Genomic DNA, 18,189 nt, shown 5'->3' with positions numbered 1-18,189 from the left:
AGCAACACAGAAGCAGCAGCAGCAGCGGCAGCATCAGCGGACGCGCAAGAGGAACTTCGATCGAGAACGATAAACGCGACCAGGCAGCACTCCGATCGCTGTGAACGAATCACGCGTCTCTCTCTCCTCTCTTCGTCTCACCCCGCGTTTGCGAGAAGACTCGACGAAATCGGCTGCGGATCCACGAACGCCTGCAGATTTTGCCGGATCTCCTCGCGAGTTATTTTTAGACGAGCAGATAAGGGAGGCGGCGAGGAGTGGCCGAGCTGTTGGCCCACCTCTTCTCCCCCTGCGCCTTTTGCGCACTTCGCGTGGCGCTCAGCTCTCGGCAGACGCCAGAGGCCTCTTCCCGCAAGAAGTTTTTAAACAAGACAGACGTTTAACCCTCGACCCACCAAACAAGTCGTCGTGTTACAGCTTTGTTACCAAAGGCAGGCGAGGGTGTAATCGGCATCATCAGCAGCAGTAGAAGAAGAACCGCGCTCTCGAGATGGATCTAGAACCGCACTATGTTGCGCATTCGCGCGGAGATCGCATGAACGGCTCCCCCGAGGAGGAGCTCCGCGGCCAGGAGGTGCAGGCAGAGGACGAGATCCCGGCTGGCGAGAAGGAGCTTGCCGAGGACGCGCCATGGAAGAAGATTCAGCAGAACACGTTCACCCGCTGGTGCAACGAGCACCTCAAGTGCGCCAACAAGACGGTGACCGACCTGCAGAAGGATCTGGCGGACGGCCTCAGGCTCATCTCGCTGCTGGAGGTGCTGAGTCAGAAGAGGATGTACCGCAAGTACCACTCGAGGCCAAACTTCAGACAAATGAAGCTCGAGAACGTGTCCGTGGCCCTGGAGTTTCTGGAGCGGGAGCACATCAAGCTGGTGTCCATAGGTGAGTGGCTCGGGAGGCAGCTGGACACAGCGCTGGACACGCGGGAGGCAAGACCGAATTCACTCAGGGGCTTCGGGTGGTGCAGCCTGGGGCCTCTTTAGAGTTTGAAGGACCCCATGAAATGTAGATACGGCCACTGCAATACACGCTGTATGGGTAATGTGTGTGATTAAATGCCACACGTTCACGTGGCGGGTTCATCCATACATAGGACAACCGCTGTTGACTTTCTTATTTTATCCCCCCTGGAAGGATGATGGGGGGTGGGGGGCGGAGTCATCCTCTGGCGAGCCGCTCGCGTTTCGGCCGAGCTGCGGAGCAGGTTAACGGCAGCGATGCTTGAGCCACGCGGAGTGTCGCTACCAGCGGCGTGCCCAATTTAACATGACCGTAGCTTATTTCGCGTTTACTTAGGAAGTGCTTTAAAAACGTATTTTATATTTTGTCTGTTGTCCTTCCCCCCCTACCTCCGATTATCACGGTTGGCTATGTACGGTGCGAAAGAAGTTCAACATACATACAGTACATACATTCGTGCACCACGTTTAAACGCCAGCACTCACATGGCTGTGATGAGTAGGAGCGGGGTGACTGGCATCACTCGGGGGCACGGGCGGTGGTGAAACTATTCAAGCAAGGGATTGGACATGCAAAGTGCCCCCCAAATATATAACAGTTTGCCCCCCCCCCCCTCCCCCACCCGCCTGTAAATTAATCCCGCCCTGGGTCCCTCCAGGGCTTAAACTCAATATGATCCAGCTCGCTGGTAGTGGACTGGAGCAGGTGGCTCGCGTAGCTCGAGACTACAAGTCATCGCGAGACCGATACTGGATGTTGAGCGCAGGCAAGACCGGATTCAGGCGTGGGGGCTTTAGGGGCTGCAGCCCAGGGGCCTCCGCCAGCTGGAAGGCCTCCAGAGATTCAGTAAAAAGATATTTCATTTGTAAATGCTGACTTTTATGTTGTTAGCCTTGTAAAAAATTATTATATTTTTCTTTAACTTTTTTTTCCTTTTGAAAATATTACTGGGGGCCTCACAGTACCTGTAGCCTAGGCGGCCTACACATTTTTAAACCGGCCCTGAGCGCAGGCTGAGACGAAACATTTTTATCTGGTCGCTGATCTAGACGGGCCAGGCTTGAAGTTAAGCGGACAGAGATTGTTTGCGAGAGGATTTCCACGAGTTCTGTGAGCTGTGGGCCCAGTCGCGATGCTAGCTCAGGTCCGGGGCAGGGGTCGCTGTGAGACTGCAGTAGGTGGCACGTGACTAGTAGTGACCACAGCCATAGTCGTAAGGTCTATTGGATGTGGTGTGCCGGGTGCGGAACTCTCTTTCCGGGTCGCCAAACCTTCTTGATGATTCTAATCCTTCGTGTGTGTGCATATATACACAACAGTATATATATATATGCACTTCCTCCGTACATCCGATTACCACGGTTGGCTACGTACGGTGCGAAAGAAGTTCAACATACATACATACAAGAAGCAAAGATCCCACATGCAGTGTGTAGACTGCAGGGATATATTTGGATTTTGCGTGTCTCTCTCCCCATGGTCGCGTGGATATCTCTCCGGGTCCTCTGGGTTTTCCCTCCACATTTAAAAACATGCTGCTATCAACTTCCACGTGATGGTAAACCACTTTATTGAGCTATAATTCGTGGCCAGATCGCTTCTAAAAAAGAGCTACAATATCTCGCTCAGTGGGCCTTACCTGGTAAATTTAATTTAAAAAACTAATTGAGTTTAGTTTATTAAGGCCGGAAATGGTAGTCGTTTATTTTTGTAAGAAGCGACATCCCGGCCCGACATTCTACGAAACTATTCACCACCACCATCATCAGCAGCCATGATCTATCAACTGCTGGATGAATTAACTCTCCAAGCCGTCGGCCTTTTCTCGCGGTCCTGCGATGCGACAATCCATGCGGCTCGTGCGCTCGAGGCGACTTCACCACCGCTCCAACATGAGTGGTCGTCATAATGACGATGCCGGTAATTTATCCAAGAAAGCTTCAATGGCCAAAATATGTTTTTTGTAAGAATGCTTTGCCTCGTGTGGGGAGGAGGCTGGGGGTCACGACAGAAACCCCACGCGTACGTTGGGATAACGTTAAAAACTCCGCACAGACGGGTTCATATACCCACGTCACGTCCTACCATCTGCTGGCATCCTGGCAGCCCGGCGAGGTTTTGTGAAATTCACAAATCTCTGCTCTATCCACTCACTCCTGCTGCCAAAGCGCCACATCGCGCGCGTGGTTGGGTCATCTTCTGTTGGCCGGCCACGACCATGGCTCAAGCCCCATCCATACTGTCCAATCTGGAGCTTTCTCCTTTATGTCACTGGACCTCCCCATCCCCCATCCTTCCTTCAAGTCGTCAAGCAGCATATTTGTTTTAATTGCTCTTGGCCTCCTTCCCAGCATCCCGAACACTCACAGGACTCCCTTCATCGAGCTCCCGCTCCTATCTCTGAGCATGTGCCCAGTCCACGTCTCTTGCCTTTTTATTACACGCTTTCTATGAACTCACTCTGTTGTTGTATCCTCAAATCTTGTAACTCAATTTTAACCCACTTCCCAATGTGGTATCGATTACAAACTTGGTATACTTATGTCATACTGATGACAATACCATATTATATAAAAAAAAACAAAAATGTTTAAACAATTTTTGTTACACGCTTTTTGTTAACTCACTGTCTGTTGTTGTTTTATCCTCAAATCTTGTAACTCAATTTTAACCCACTTCCCAATGTGGCATCGACTGCAAACTTGTTATACTTGTGTCATACTGATAACAATACTATATTCTCTAAAAAAAATGTTTAAACAATCTTTGTATATGTTATGTTTCGGCTTGGGTCTAATAGTCCACGCTCAACTGACGTTGGCTGTAAACCACCACGGTCCCTGACGTTATGACAAGATTGGGGGCCACTTCCTGGAGTCGTGCAGTTCTTCCATTACTAGTACGGTACATTTCATTAAAGCGTGTTTAAAAAAAGTAGTTTTAAATATTACTTGTTCTGGATCATCATCATCGTGACACGAAGCATCATAGCACACAGCAACATCAAAATCATCACACACAGCAACATCAAACACAGGCACGGCATAATCATCAGCTCTATCACACACAGCAACATTTCTCTCTGGAACATTCTTCGTGAAGCTCAGTCCTCTGAGCACGTTCCCAGCCTCCATATATCGCCTCTTTTGGATCGTTCTAATGGGTCTTCTCGCTTCCTTATCCTGGTCTAGAAGGTCCTCTTGTCTCGTTCTCGCCACCCCCGACCAATCATCTCCATTCGACGCCGCCACACACAACCTCCAACCCCACGCAAGTCTTATCGCGTCTTTCTTTCTCAGAGTCGAAGTTTATGCCGCCATACGATCGCTGCACTCCGTGCTCGGCAAGACACACACACACGTGACTCGTGGTGCACGAGCACAACAACAACGACTACTCAGCACGTCCGCCAACAATGCCGCCTCTAGAAGAAGACAGTCACTGCTTTCCTCCTGGGGCAGTGTTGGTTTAGCCTCGAAATGTACAGAAGGACCCTTTCCCGAAACGTCGCCTACTATATGTTTGTCCTCTTGTGGCCACGACGCGATCGACTCCACACGAGGGTCGCCTCCTCGAGTCGCTTCAACCCCGCGTGCCAACCACGTGCGCGAAGTTCCTTCACCGATCACTTAGACGGCAGAGGCCACGTGCGCCAATGATGGTAATGATGATGTTAATACTGACGACGACGACGACGATGATGATGATGAACCCGTTACTGAGCCATTGCCAGACCGCTTCCTCTGGGAATGGTGGTCGTGTGTGTTAAAGGCGGCGTGAGATGATGAGCGACAGTGGGGCTGGGAGGAGAGGGCAGAGGGGGTAGCTGACTTCGAGATTGGGGTGAGTCTCGGCAGGAATGTGTGTGTGTGCGTGTCTGTCTGTCTTTGTGTGGGCGCGAACCTGGCGGCCCAGGTTCGATTCCAGCTCACAGCCAACACCAGTGACGATTATTTGAACCGGTCCTGGGGCTCCCCTAGGTCGACTCAGACTCAAACGAGTACCTCGTGCGGTGTGTAAACATCGCCACGAGGGAGTCAAAGGCGGCCGGGCGTGGTTTTGGCCACCCACCCCATCGTGAGCTGTGCCGGATTTCATAGGTGCTCGCTAACAGCATTTGTCCCAACAGTCTGTTACAGGCTATACGGGGCATCTTTGTATTTTTTGTTCTTGTGTCTGTGCGTGACAGCTGAGTGGCCCCCACCCCTCCACATGCATCTCAGCCCCCGACAGACACGCGCGCGCGCGCGGGATAACAGCTGATAAAATGACTGGGCGCTGGATTGCGGGTGCGTGCGTGTGTGAGAATGCGCACGTGTTTTGCTCGCTGGGTGTGCGCGTGTGTGTTGGGCCAGAGCCACGATGGTCCGAATAGGTGCTTGCTAACATCGAAGCAGTAAACATAGCCCAACGTTGGTCCAACGTTCCGCCAACCATATACCAACGTTGGCCCAACGTTGCATATTTATTGAGACTCACCCCAACAGTATGTGAAGGCTACGCAGGGGGTGTGACGGGTGTGCGAGAGGTCTTTGCGAGCGAAGGTGTGTGTTTATGAGGTGTATGTGAGATAGTGCAACGGTTAGAGGTCTGCCCTACGAATATGGTCACCCGAGTTCGATTCCCGCTCACGGCCAACACCAGTGACGATTATCTGAATCAGGCCTGGGCCTCCCCTAGTACTGGTACGATGTGTGAACATCGCACCAAACATCGCAACTGGGGAGACAAAGGCGACCGGGCGTGGTGCTGGCTACCCACCCCCTCGTGTGCCGTTCCGGCCTTCATAGGTGCTTGCCCCAACAGTCTGTTAAAGCTATATGGGGGATATTTGTCCGTGTGTGTGGACCAATCTCCAACACAGTCATGCCCACACCACTCATATAATTATCATCACCATTAATACAAGTATGTGTCCTCTTCTCTGAGGAAGGGCCATTGCCTGAAACGTGGACCGTTTGCACCACTCACTGATGTGTGAGGCAGTGCTAATGGGGAGCGTGGCGAGTTTGGGTATTTCATCTAATTTTATTTAATTATTTATCCAGGGGAGCCACGCTACTGAGTCGTGGGACTTTTTCAGGAGGGTCCCTTCCGCATTAGATTTGTATCTGTAAGATGTTTTCAGCTGATTAATGATAAGTCGTGTATATTATTGTAGACGTGTGGAGGAAGCCGGAACACCCGGAGAAACCCCACGCCGTGTGCGAGGGGGCAACGCTCCATCCCCGTACAGACGGAAACAGATGGCGATTCGCCCACTTGCTGGACCGCCTTCTCGTGGCGAGCCAGGACATAGCCCCTCCTCCACGCGCACAGGTTGGGAGTTTCACAATAAAATCAGTGTGGTGAACCACCAACCCTCACTGCTGCCTCCACAGCGCTGGATGATCACAGCCAAGCCACGTGCAGCAGCGGCGTCGTCACCGCCGCCGTTTCATCTGCTGTTGTACCACGTGATCGGCAACACGTGCCGGCGTGCCGCGTAATTAATTCATCAACACCCACGTGACTTAGCAGGAGGTTCACGATTAATCTATCAGTTACCGTCCAGCGTCACGCGTGATACTTCAATGTATTTTCGTCTTACCCGATCTGATTAGTCAAGTAATCGAACCTATAATCGGTAGAGTGATCGATTACATTAGTGCCCAGTAAACACGCAACAGTGGGCCAACGTTGGCTCAACGTTGCGTGTTTACAGGATAATCGGATAACCGAGCTCGACTGACGTTTTACCGTGGATAATCGCAAGAGAACGACAGACAGGCCGTCGCTTAACGCGTGTAAATTTGATGGCGACTCTTAAAGTCTCAATACAGCCTCGAAAAGCAGTCTGGGTAGTTACATTATGACAGTAAGACAACTGCGTTTCCTATTGCTGTGGGGAAGCAGCGTTGGGCAATTGAGTTCCTGGTGGCAGATAATATCAACGCAACTGATATTTATAGGAAGTTTCATTCTTCTCTCGCGCAAGACTGCACCAATGTGTCCAGGAGCTCGATGCCAATGTCGAGGTCTGCTGGCCACGACGAGAGGGCTTCATTAGAGAGTTTCGTTTTGTTGTTCCTCCTTTTTTGGAGGAGCGCAGACCACAGCGATTTCTTTTACGGTCCATAGTTTTGGTTGCATGGGCACAATCGCACGACTGCGGCTTGTCTTCGTGTATATCTCTGTGAGTCTCTATCACGACTTATATTGTGCATCGATCTGTCGATATTCTCTTGCGGTTGGTGGTACATATAGGACGTTATAACTGCACAGTTCTCTTTTGACCCTGGCTCTCGTGGTTTAAATCGGCACAGCTTTGAAAAATTCCACTGCGAATTACTCAATTGAGACCACACAGAGCAGCAGCAATTATCACTGACTCCCAATACGAAAACCTCACAGGATCCTCCTGCAAGAGTAATGTAACTCGATGAGCATTCCCTGGATAACACGTGGCATAATATATTAATATGATTAATGTGAGTGTTTGAGTGGTGCGACATGGTTTATTTATGCGCTGTGGCTCGGTAAGACTTGGTGAGGATGTCCTGAACGGGCTGTGGCTCGGTAAGACGTGTTGAGGATGTCCTGAACGGGCTGTGGCTATTCCCTCGACCCTTCTGCACTTCCTTGCATTCGGACGTCGCACGCCAATGGGACACATATGGACGCGCAGCCGGGGGAAATAGCTCTTTCCTATTTGTTTGTAAAACGAATGACAGAAAAAAAACAATGTTAATAGACTAATATAGCTTAAACAAAATGCGCATAGACTAACTTGTGGATAACGGGATGTTAACCTATACAGTGTAGGTATAGCCTTTTCCCTTTTTATTAACTCGACTTCGCAATTTCCCAGCTCTAGAATCAGAGCAGGTTGAGCTTGAAGGACCCTTTGACATCAATATGGTGCACCTCACGTCGCACGTCCCACTTGCTGGAGACTCGGGTAATGGGCCGATGTGAGGTCGGATTTGTGGTCGTCTACAGAAGAGGGCAGTTGCACCATGCAAAATACTGCACTGGGTGTGGGCGGTTAATTGGTTTGGGTGGATACGTGACGGTCGGATACACGGCACACTGAGCTGTGAATAGGACCGTCGTCCATTGAATAGAGCGTCCGCAATGCCGGTGCAGGAGGCTCCGTCTCCAGTCAAGCAGAGATTTCACAACTCATTGGTCGTGAGGGATCGGTTCCCACTGATGTGTCGGCCGTGGCTGCGAGTCGAACTCGAGTCGCCGGTTCCGTCGAGGAGCGGCGCGCCAAACCGCGGCGCTGCCGCTCTGCCCGTACGATAGACGAACGTCGTCGTCGACGTGACGGGAGGCCCTCCGAGTCCTGCTGCGGCCTCAGTAACTCAATCTCCCTCCTATTCCCCCGTCTCCGCCTCCCCACAACCCCCGAATACCCCGTGAGGTCATGCCAGCCACGGCCAATACCAATTATAGCAAAGGATTTCTTAAATTACTTGTATAAATATATATATAAAACGGTCCCTTGTCATTTGTGCGGCCGAGATTCCGTGCCAGGTTTTGCCTTCCTAATATGGCCACGTGACTTAACCTCGTCTTGGCCCAGCTGTCACCACGACCCGCCACCTCCTTCCCACACCCCCCCTCCCGCACCTCAACTTCTCTCCCCGTGCAGGGCTGGGTGTCGGGAGAGCCTAGGGTCCCACATGCTCGGACTGTTCATAATAATCGTTTGGGGAGAGGTGGGCGACTGTCTTGGGGGTGGGGGGAGTCACTGAGACGCCGAGCCGGCGCCGTTGAGACCGTGGGTTCAAATCCGCCCAACCACAGCGATGACACCGGGTTCTCAAGTGTAGGGAGTTGATGGTCTCAGCCCTGTGTCACTCGTGACGTGTACAGATATCCATAGACTCGTATAAAGACCCACACACTCACATAGACCGAGTGGATAGCGCAGTGCGCTAACTGCTACACTACCACTCCCCACACACCTCCATCACCCACCCTCCCTGACGTCTATACATTCAGGCAGACAGCGTTCTGATGTTTCGAAATGTATTCCTGAAATAGATGGGGAGGATTAATATGATGGTGATGTTATTAATGATGGTTGTATTATTTATGATGATGTTAATTATCATTGTCATCATTAACGATGGTGATGGTTGCGTTGTGGGCTATATTATTGATGATGGCGAATACACTGGTCAACACACTTTTTCTGGCATAAGGTATTCCAACGGTTTCAATGTAATTTTGGGGTGCTGATTCCAAATCTGGCATCAGTTTTTGTCTATCACATCAGGTTTTTGAGATATCAAATATTGCATTTTCAATAAAGACTGCAGAATAAAAATATTAAATAAATGTGGATATCTACATAAAATTATATTATAAACACACTATCCTAAAAATACAGCACCATATTTTAACACTAAAGCAGTCACTGACTCGCAACAACTTGCAATCATAAGTGACAGAGTTAATTTCGGGTAAAATCAATGAAAATGGGGTATGCCGATAGCATAAAAATGAGATGTGATAGAACAAGTCTGAGATCAGATTTGGAATCAGCACCCTGAAATTAGTCTAAAACAGCTGCAAAATTCCAGGCCAGAAAAAAAAGTTTTTTTGTTGTTGAACAGTATAATTGATCGTGGTAATTATAATAACCAATTAGTACATTAGTATCATACTTGACGATATTATATTAGTGATATTGATGACTGATAATGAATGTGCACGTGATGCGTGATGAATAGATGGTGAAGTGTAAATGACAGCGCCATCATCATCATCAGATATATCATGATATCAACATTCACAAGAGCAGTGATCATACCCACGGGCCCTAATTTATCCTTGTAATACACAAGCAGTATACGCGTGCGCTCGCGCTTAAAGTATATGTTGAACTTCATTCGCACTGTTCGCCGAACTAAAGCCTCATCTCCCTTGGGTCCCCCTCTTCCCTCTGGTGCCCCCCCACAGACAGCAAAGCCATCGTGGATGGGAACCTGAAGCTGATCCTGGGCCTTGTTTGGACACTGATCCTGCACTACTCCATCTCCATGCCCATGTGGGATGACGAGGACGAGGAGGAGATGAAGAAGCAGACGCCAAAGCAGCGCCTGCTGGGCTGGATCCAGAACAAGGTCCCGCAAATTCCCATCACCAACTTCCATCGCGACTGGCAAGACGGCAAGGCCCTGGGGGCACTGGTGGACAACTGCGCTCCCGGTGAGTGCCGCACCACCATCAAAACCACCACAACTACCATCGCAACCACCAACCATAGTGCCGCAGTAGTGATGATAGTTGCGTGGAGAACGGTGGCGTGCAGTGGTTAGCACAGTGCGCTATGAACCTGGCGGCCCTAGTTCTATTCCAGCTCATGACCAAAAACAGTGGCAAAATTATATGATCACGGTCCTCCCCCGACTCAGCTTAAAACTGAGTACCTGGTCTGATGTGCAAACATCACCACGGAGGAGTTTGTCCTTCCCCCACACCTCCGATTAGCAAGGTTGGCTACGTACGGTGCAAAAGAAGTTCAGCATACATACAGCCAAGCGGGATGTTGGCCTTAACGGTCTACGGTCTTTATAGGTGCCACTCGCTGACAGAATTTACACCAACAATCTGTTGAGGCTACACGGGGGATCTTTGTCTTTGTGTGTGATCTCGGGTGTGAAGGCCTGTGCCCCGACTGGCAGTCCTGGGACCCCAACAAGCCAGTGGACAATGCTCGGGAGGCCATGCAGCAGGCGGATGACTGGCTCGGCGTCCCACAGGTGAGTTCACCTGGCGACCAAACTAATTTTTTTTTATTTTACCAGGTAAGGCCCACTGAGCTATACAGCTCTTTTTCAGAAGCGACCTGGTCAAAAATCACAGCTCAACGAACTGGCTATTCACGTGGAAATGTATAGCAGCCAAATACTTTAAAACGCACGTTGATTCTAAATGTGGAGGGGAAACCCAGAGAACCCGGAAAGCAATCCACGCAACCAGGGGAGAACATGCAAACTTCAAATTTACAGGGTACGGGGTTGGTATCGAACCGACGATCTCCTATACATCAGGCGAGGTAGTTAACATCTCGCAACTGTGGTAGCCGCTGGACTGCTCGCTCGATATGCGCAGACCCAGCAGCGCTGAGCCACTCTTGTTTTCGGTAACAGGCGAGTCAGTGAGACGGTCAGTTAGTCAATCAGTCGGTGAGTCAGTGAGTGAGTGGGTCAATTTGTTAGTCAGTGAGTCAGTAAGTCAGTCAGTTTGTCAGCCAGTCGGTCAGTGGATCAGTCAATGAGTCAGTCTAACCATCCAATGTGTTTTTGGGTGGTGAAATAGCCCAGCTTGTTGCAGAGGTTTGTGGCTCCAATCTAGTAGGCCTCCCTGGTTTTTAATGCTGTGTTCACTATAAAATTCGCGCCATCGTCATTCGAAACGAGTAGGCCGGTGTGTGGCGGCGTCGCGATCCATATTATTTGGCATATTTTAAAATTACGTTAAAATCACTAAATTTGGATCACACGAAGCAGCAGCAATTCTCGCCACTCGATTACAAAAACTTGGCAGCACCCTCCTGAAAAACAGTAATGGGACTCAGTGAAACACACACGCAAGCACATACTAATAATAATTGCCTGTAGCACCATAAATGCTTGGGTGACCTCCACATGCCCTTCACCTCGATCTGCCCCCCACCCAGGTAATCGCCCCGGAGGAGATCGTCGACCCCAATGTGGACGAGCACTCGGTGATGACCTACCTGTCGCAGTTCCCCAAGGCCAAGCTGAAGCCGGGGACCCCCCTCCGGCCCAAGATCGACCCCAACAGCGTGAAGGCCTTCGGGCCAGGTGTGCTGCTGCTACACACACTCACCGCACCGCGTCGTGACGATGCTGCAGATGACTGAGTAACGAGTATAGTGGTAATGGTGATAGAGAAGATGACACTGATGAAAGTGGTCATTGATGATGCTGATGAGAATGACAATAATGATGGTTGTGATGATGATGGTAATGATGATCGTAATGGTGATGATTCATCGGGATAAGTAATGGTTATGATGATGGTGATGACAAAGTGGCAACGATAATGAGTGATTTGACAATAATAATGACGATTACGGTGGCAATGGTGAATATTTCAATGATGCGGTGACGATAGTGGTAATGGGAACGATGATATCGGTTAGTGATGCTGGCAATGATGACGATGGTGACGATACTGATAGCAATGACGAGGACATCGGCAATGATGATGTGGACGAAAAGAAAGATGATGGCGATGACATCGGGCGAAGGCGCGGATAACGACGGCAGTGACAATGTGACCGGCGGGCAGGTATCGAGCGCTCGGGTAACGAGGTGACGCGCCCCGCGAAGTTCACCGTGGAGACGCTCAACGCAGGTGTGGGCGAGGTGCTGGTGTACGTGGAGGACCCCGAGGGGCACACCGAGGAGGTGAGGGGCCGCACTCACTCCTACAGCCTCCCATGCCCCCCCCCCCACAGCCCCCCCGCGCCACCAGACTGACGATGACAAGTCGTGTTGTCACGTGATGGTGTCTTTCTCCGTCGCACTGCCTTCCACTGTGGAATTCCCTCTCGTCGTCTGAGCAATAACAATCGCCTTGCTCAGTTCAAGGATCGCGTTGCACACTCTTCTCGTCTGTTACGCGTTTGCTAATGGTGCTGTGTGTTGCTGTCCGCTTGATGTTTTCGGCCTTTGAGCCCTGTGCTCAACAAACCGTGTCTGAAGACAAATATAAGCAAAAAGGGCATCGTTAATATTTCTACACCGCCCGTAGTGCGCCCGCCCAGAGCAGATGCCTCACGGCTAGTGCGGTGCAGAATCCCATATAAATTACGGTGAATTAAGGGTTCGCCGTTTGTAGCGAGCCGGGGTTATCAAGTCATTCACTCTCAGTGGCCATGCAAATACATTGGGCGGCTTAACGTTTCGCCACCTGAACCGATACATATTTTGTTCTCCGTCTCAATAGATTATAGAGGGCCGCACGAGAGTCGAGGGTGAGGTTGTGTGGCCAGGAGAGAGAGAACTCAAGAGACGTGGATAGGGAGTCTTGCTTTGGAAGAGCGAAACCTTGGGGCACTCGTCTGCTGCCAGTAGGGGGCAATGCTTGCTGCTGTTCGTCTTGCAAAGTGGAGGGGAGCGGCGGTGTAGCGGTGAGCTGGCGTCCCGAGTTCGATTCCCGCTCACGACCAACATCAGTGAAAGCGATTGTCGGAACCGGTCCTGGGTCTTCCCTAGTTCGACTCAGCCTCAAACGAGTAACCTGCTGCAGTGTGTAAACATCGCCACTGGTGAGACAAAGACGGTCGGCCGTGGTGCTGGCCACTCACCGCCCCCCCCCTCGTGTACCGTGCCGACCTTCATAGGTGTTGCTCGCCGACATCCCTTGCCCCCCAAACGGCCTCAAGGCCACACGGGGAGGGGGCGGGCATCTTCGTGTTGGTCCGGACCCTGACGCCGGCGACTCGCGGTTGGGCCCTCACGGGATCTTAACGCCCGTCGTGAGTGGCGGCCGCAATACGGCGCGCCTGGCATTTGCAATGTTATAATCGTAAACTTCGTAAAACAACGCCGCGGTCGGTGCTCTGCGTGTAAATACCCTGGGCGCCGGGCCTGTTCGTCTGTAACTCTGGCGCCCAGGGGGTTTCGGTGGCCGCTGGGGTCACGGTCGTCAGTGTCCCCACCCCCCACCTCACTTTGCCGTCTGTTTGCGCGTCCGCTAGGCCAAGGTGACGCCCAACAACGACAAGAGGCGCACCTTCTCCGTCGTGTACCACCCCAAGGTGGCCGGCCTGCACAAGGTGAGAGTTCCCCCCAAAAGGGGGCCCCGTCGCGGGCGACCCATTTACAGATGGCCCACGAGGGCCCTTCGCGGAGGATTCAATTACCGACGGCCCCGAAACATAAAAATAACCGGAACTACTTTTCCCTCTAAACTCTCTCTATTTGACTGTACACTAACTCGCATCTCCCCCTCTGCTAAGACACGAGGCCTGTCGGCTATGACATCATGTTGAAAATGGGGGGGGGGGGGGGTTTCTATAAATGGATCACCCTGTAATACCGCCTTTATAAGGGAACGCTTTGTGTGATACGCGACGTTTCGGGCAAAATGGTCCTGTCGTAGCATACGAATAAGGGCCGTTGTCCAAAATATCACCTGTTTTATTCTTTTCCTCTTAAGGCCACGCTGTGGTTATTGACACGGAACATGTTGAATTTAGTTGGGGTTTGTGATTTTCTCTCTACAGTACACTGCTGTATAAAGGTACTGTATAGTCACTGCAACCAGGTTACAAGCACACGCTGGTTCACTCGGCCCATCATCCTCTGAGTCAATAAAACGAGCACCGGTGTGTGGGGATAAGTCAAATGTAGTTGTCGTCTGGATAGACTCAATCCCCAGCCACAGGGAATGTGGAATTATCCACCAGCACCTCAGGGCTTGTAAACTGGAGGTGAGCACCAGTTGCCCTGAATGTTCACTCGAGGTCGGACGTCGCTTTGACGTTGACCGTTGCGTGCAGCGTCATTGGCGATGGAGATCTCCCGTGGGACCCAGTACCACGGGCCCAGGTCACCGGCCACCACCAACCCTGTGGTCTTTCCTGGATTGGTCGATCTCCAGGAATCCTGAAAGCTGATGGGTGTGTGTGTTGCGCGTTTTCTAGGTGACTGTGCTGTTCGCCGGACAGCACATCCCCGGCAGCGTGTTCCAGGTCGACGTGGCGACGGTCGCCGTGGGCGACGCCAGCAAGGTGACAGCACGGGGACCCGGCCTGGAGCCGAGCGGGAACGTGGCCCATAAGCCCACCTACTTTGAGATCTACACCGCGGGTAAAACTACGGCGATGCCGAACACTACTTCCGCCCGCCTGTTTCACCAATACCACCGACGCGGCCAACTGCACACCGTTATCAACAGCGCTACCAACAACCATCACGAACACCGCCACCAAAGCCACCTCCATCACCACTAATACCATCACCACTAATACCATGACCACAGACACCACCAGCACCATCGCGAACATCACCAAACTCCAATACCACCATCATCATCATACTGCCACCACCATCACAAATCTGGCACGGCCCTTAAAAAACATTTGCTAGCAGCCCTGGCTTCATGACTACACGAGAAATGTTTGTCTTTGCATGTGTGTGCGTCTGTGTGTGCATGCGCAAAACAACCTCCTACTTCCTTGCGGTGCCGGACGGCAACACTGTCGTGGACAGTGCTGTGGGGGGAGGGCCAATGCCTCATTGGCCTCTCCCCTCATGGCGTATGTGACCACCACAGTGGCTAAACGGGGGCTCTGGACGGGTGCGAGGGGCTGATAACCCCTCCACCCTCAATTTATTACCACGAAACTACGAATGAAACATAAATCTGTAACAAAAAAAGCTTGTGCCGGAGGCCCCGGGGTAACAGGCGTCTATGACGTCTCCTTCCCAAACCCCAATTGGCGGAGCCAGGAGATTGAAATTTTCACCCTCGGGGCTCCTTCAGAAACAACGAAAAGCCACTACGGATGGCCACGTAGAATGTTCGAACGCTCACTGCGGAGGAGAGGCTGCCATTCCTTTGTCGGGAGCTGGACCGGTACCGCCTGGATCTCTGTGGCATTCAGGAGGTCCGGTGGACCGGTTCTGGCTCCTGCCACCATGAGGGGTGGACAGTCCTCTACTCGGGGCAGGAGACTGCCAAACAACAGGGTGTGGCTCTTCTTTTGAACAAAAGAATGAAGGGGGCGTGGGAGCGTGGCGGTGAGGTGTGGGAAGCTGTAAGCCCCAGGATACTTTGGGCTCGCCTTCCCATCAAACGGAGGCGAGGAGTGGTGGTCGTGGTTACTTATGCCCCCACCGAAGACGAACATCCGTGGAGGGATGCAGGCAAAGCCGATGAATCAGATGCCTTCTAAGACCTCCTGTCACAGGTACTGGCTAAAGTGGCCACTCGGGACAGAGTCATCTTGTTGGGTGACTTCAATGCCCGAGTTGGTCATGATGCTGGCAACTGGTCTAGAGTGATTGGAAGGCATGGGCCAGACCAGCTCAATAACAACGGTAGGAGGCTGCTAGATTTTTATGCAGCCCATGGGCTTGTAATTATCAACACGCTCTTCCGGCATCGGCGCATCCACACAACATCATGGATGCATGCCGGGTCCAAGCAAGAACATCTGCTGGACTACATAATGACGGACCAGCGGATGTGAACCCATGTCCTTGACACCAGGACCTACCGTGGAGCTGATCTGCCCTCTGACCATCGACTAGTCATCTGTAAGATGCGCCTGCCATTCTTCCACTCCGGTGGTGGGTGTACACCCAGGACCCCATTCCAACCTAAAGTGGCCTGGTCTCAGTTAGCTGATGAAAGTTGCAAGCGAGAATTTCATCATCGCTTGCAGCTGGGGTTGGCATCGTCCCCCACTCCTCCTGATGTCGAAGGTAAATGGGCGAGGTTTAGGACTGTGACTCATGCAGCTGCAATGGCTGCTTTGGGTACGCGGTCCAGACCTCCCCAGAAACCCTGGCTGATAGAGGAGGTGTTCAGGTTAGTTGAGAAAAAGCAGCAGGCCCACTCTCATCGGCTACAGCATCCCACGTCAGAGAATGAGGAGGTTTACCGCAGCCTTCGCTCGGAGGTTCGGAGAGCCGTAAGGCGCTGCAAGGATGGGTGGTGGTCGCGGGTTGCTGAGGAGATGGAGTCTGCCTCAGTGGCCCACGATCACAGATATAATGGGAGGCTGATCGACGCCCGGGTGCGATCAAGGGATGGCTCCCTATTGGTCAACCACGTTATGTATGCCGATGGTTTGGTAATAGCTGCTCATTCAGAAGAGGAGTTGGAGACGCTGCTGAGACTGGAGCGTGCCACTAAGAGGTGGGGCCTTACCATCAGCCCCACCAAAACTAAGCACCTGCCTGGGTATTTTGTACCATCGGACACTCCACCCCCACAACTCCCAATCGGTCATGGGGCAGTAGTGGAGAGAGTGGAGAGTTTTCCATACCTGGGCAGTGTGCTTATGACCGGCTCCAGTTTAACAGCAGAGGTCTCACTCCGAATCAGTCGAGCGGCAATATATTTTCATCGGTTGCGTAACGCTGTGTGGAAGCTACCTGGTCTGTCGCTCCCCACGAAGCTTCAGGTCTTCTCGGCCACGGTCATTCCCTCCCTTCTCTACGCTTGTGAAACGTGGACCCCCCTAATGGAGCATCTTCGCCGGTTGGAAACATTTAGGCTGGCCTGCCTACGGTCCATCCTGGGTTTAACCAGGCTGGATTGTGTGAGGAGCTCACAAATCCTTGAAAGATCTGGGCAAAGTCCCATCGGTGAGCTCCTCCAGCAGGCAAGGCTGCGTTGGCTGGGTCATGTAGCCCGCATGCCCAGCCACCGCATGCTAAACAGTTTTTGTTCGGCCGGATCGAGGGGGCTAAACGGGCGCGGCACTGGCTAGAGAAGAGATGGAGTGATGTGGTACAGGAGGACGTGGAGCTGAGTGGACTTGCCGATGACTGGTACCAGCGGTGTCTAGATCGGCCTCTGTGGAGGAGGCTCGTGAAGGACGCTACTGGGCAGTTGGAAGCAGTCGCCCTCCAACAACAACGGAGGGCGGAGGAGCGACGCTCACAACAACGAGCAGAGCGCCAGGTGGCTAAAGCACAGCAAGTTGGTTCAGTAGGGGGCACAGGTGGTGCATCAGCCAGTCATCTCGGTCAGTCGACCCGTGGCACCAGGGTCTGCCCCGTGACCTCCTGCCAGCGGGCGTTCGACACTTCACGTGGCCTCAAGGTGCACATGGCCTGGCACAAGCATCGTGGTGACGTCACCGCCACTTAGTGGCGAATGGCGGTTGTTGTTATTGCATGCGCTAACAGTAGTGTAGCGGTTAGCGCACTGCGCTACGAACCTGGCAACCCGAGTTCGATTCCCACTCACGGCCAACGCCAGTGACCATTATTTGAAACGCTCCTAGGCCTCCCCTAGGTCAACTCAGCCTAAAATGAGTAACTGGTGTGATGTGTAAACATCTCCACTGGGGAGATAAAGGCGGCCGGGTGTGGTGTTGACCACCCACCCCCTCGTGTGCCGTGCCGGCCTTCATAAGTGCTCGCTAATAGCACTTGCCCCAACAGTCTGTTAAGGCTATATGGGGGATCTTTGTATTTGTATGCACACATGCGTACATGTGTGAGCACGTGTGTGA

General features: G+C 52.1%; 1 protein-coding gene across 1 annotated transcript in view; it reads left to right on the top strand.

The window, feature by feature from the left end:
* The window catches only part of LOC133342729 (filamin-C-like), a 58,458-nt gene continuing 40,269 nt past the window's right edge, over nt 1-18,189 (top strand). Inside the window, 7 exon segments of the mRNA XM_061552069.1 lie at nt 1-884; nt 9,918-10,166; nt 10,623-10,720; nt 11,641-11,788; nt 12,279-12,397; nt 13,693-13,770; nt 14,641-14,806. Of these exon segments, the coding sequence (XP_061408053.1) occupies nt 491-884; nt 9,918-10,166; nt 10,623-10,720; nt 11,641-11,788; nt 12,279-12,397; nt 13,693-13,770; nt 14,641-14,806 (1,252 nt within the window). The 5' untranslated portion in view covers nt 1-490.

The sequence above is a fragment of the Lethenteron reissneri genome, chromosome 15 (genome assembly GCF_015708825.2).
Source record: "Lethenteron reissneri isolate LAM-NWPU_2019-01 chromosome 15, ASM1570882v1, whole genome shotgun sequence".
NCBI classification, from domain to species: domain Eukaryota; kingdom Metazoa; phylum Chordata; class Hyperoartia; order Petromyzontiformes; family Petromyzontidae; genus Lethenteron; species Lethenteron reissneri.
This window is presented reverse-complemented; position numbering and strand designations above follow the sequence as displayed.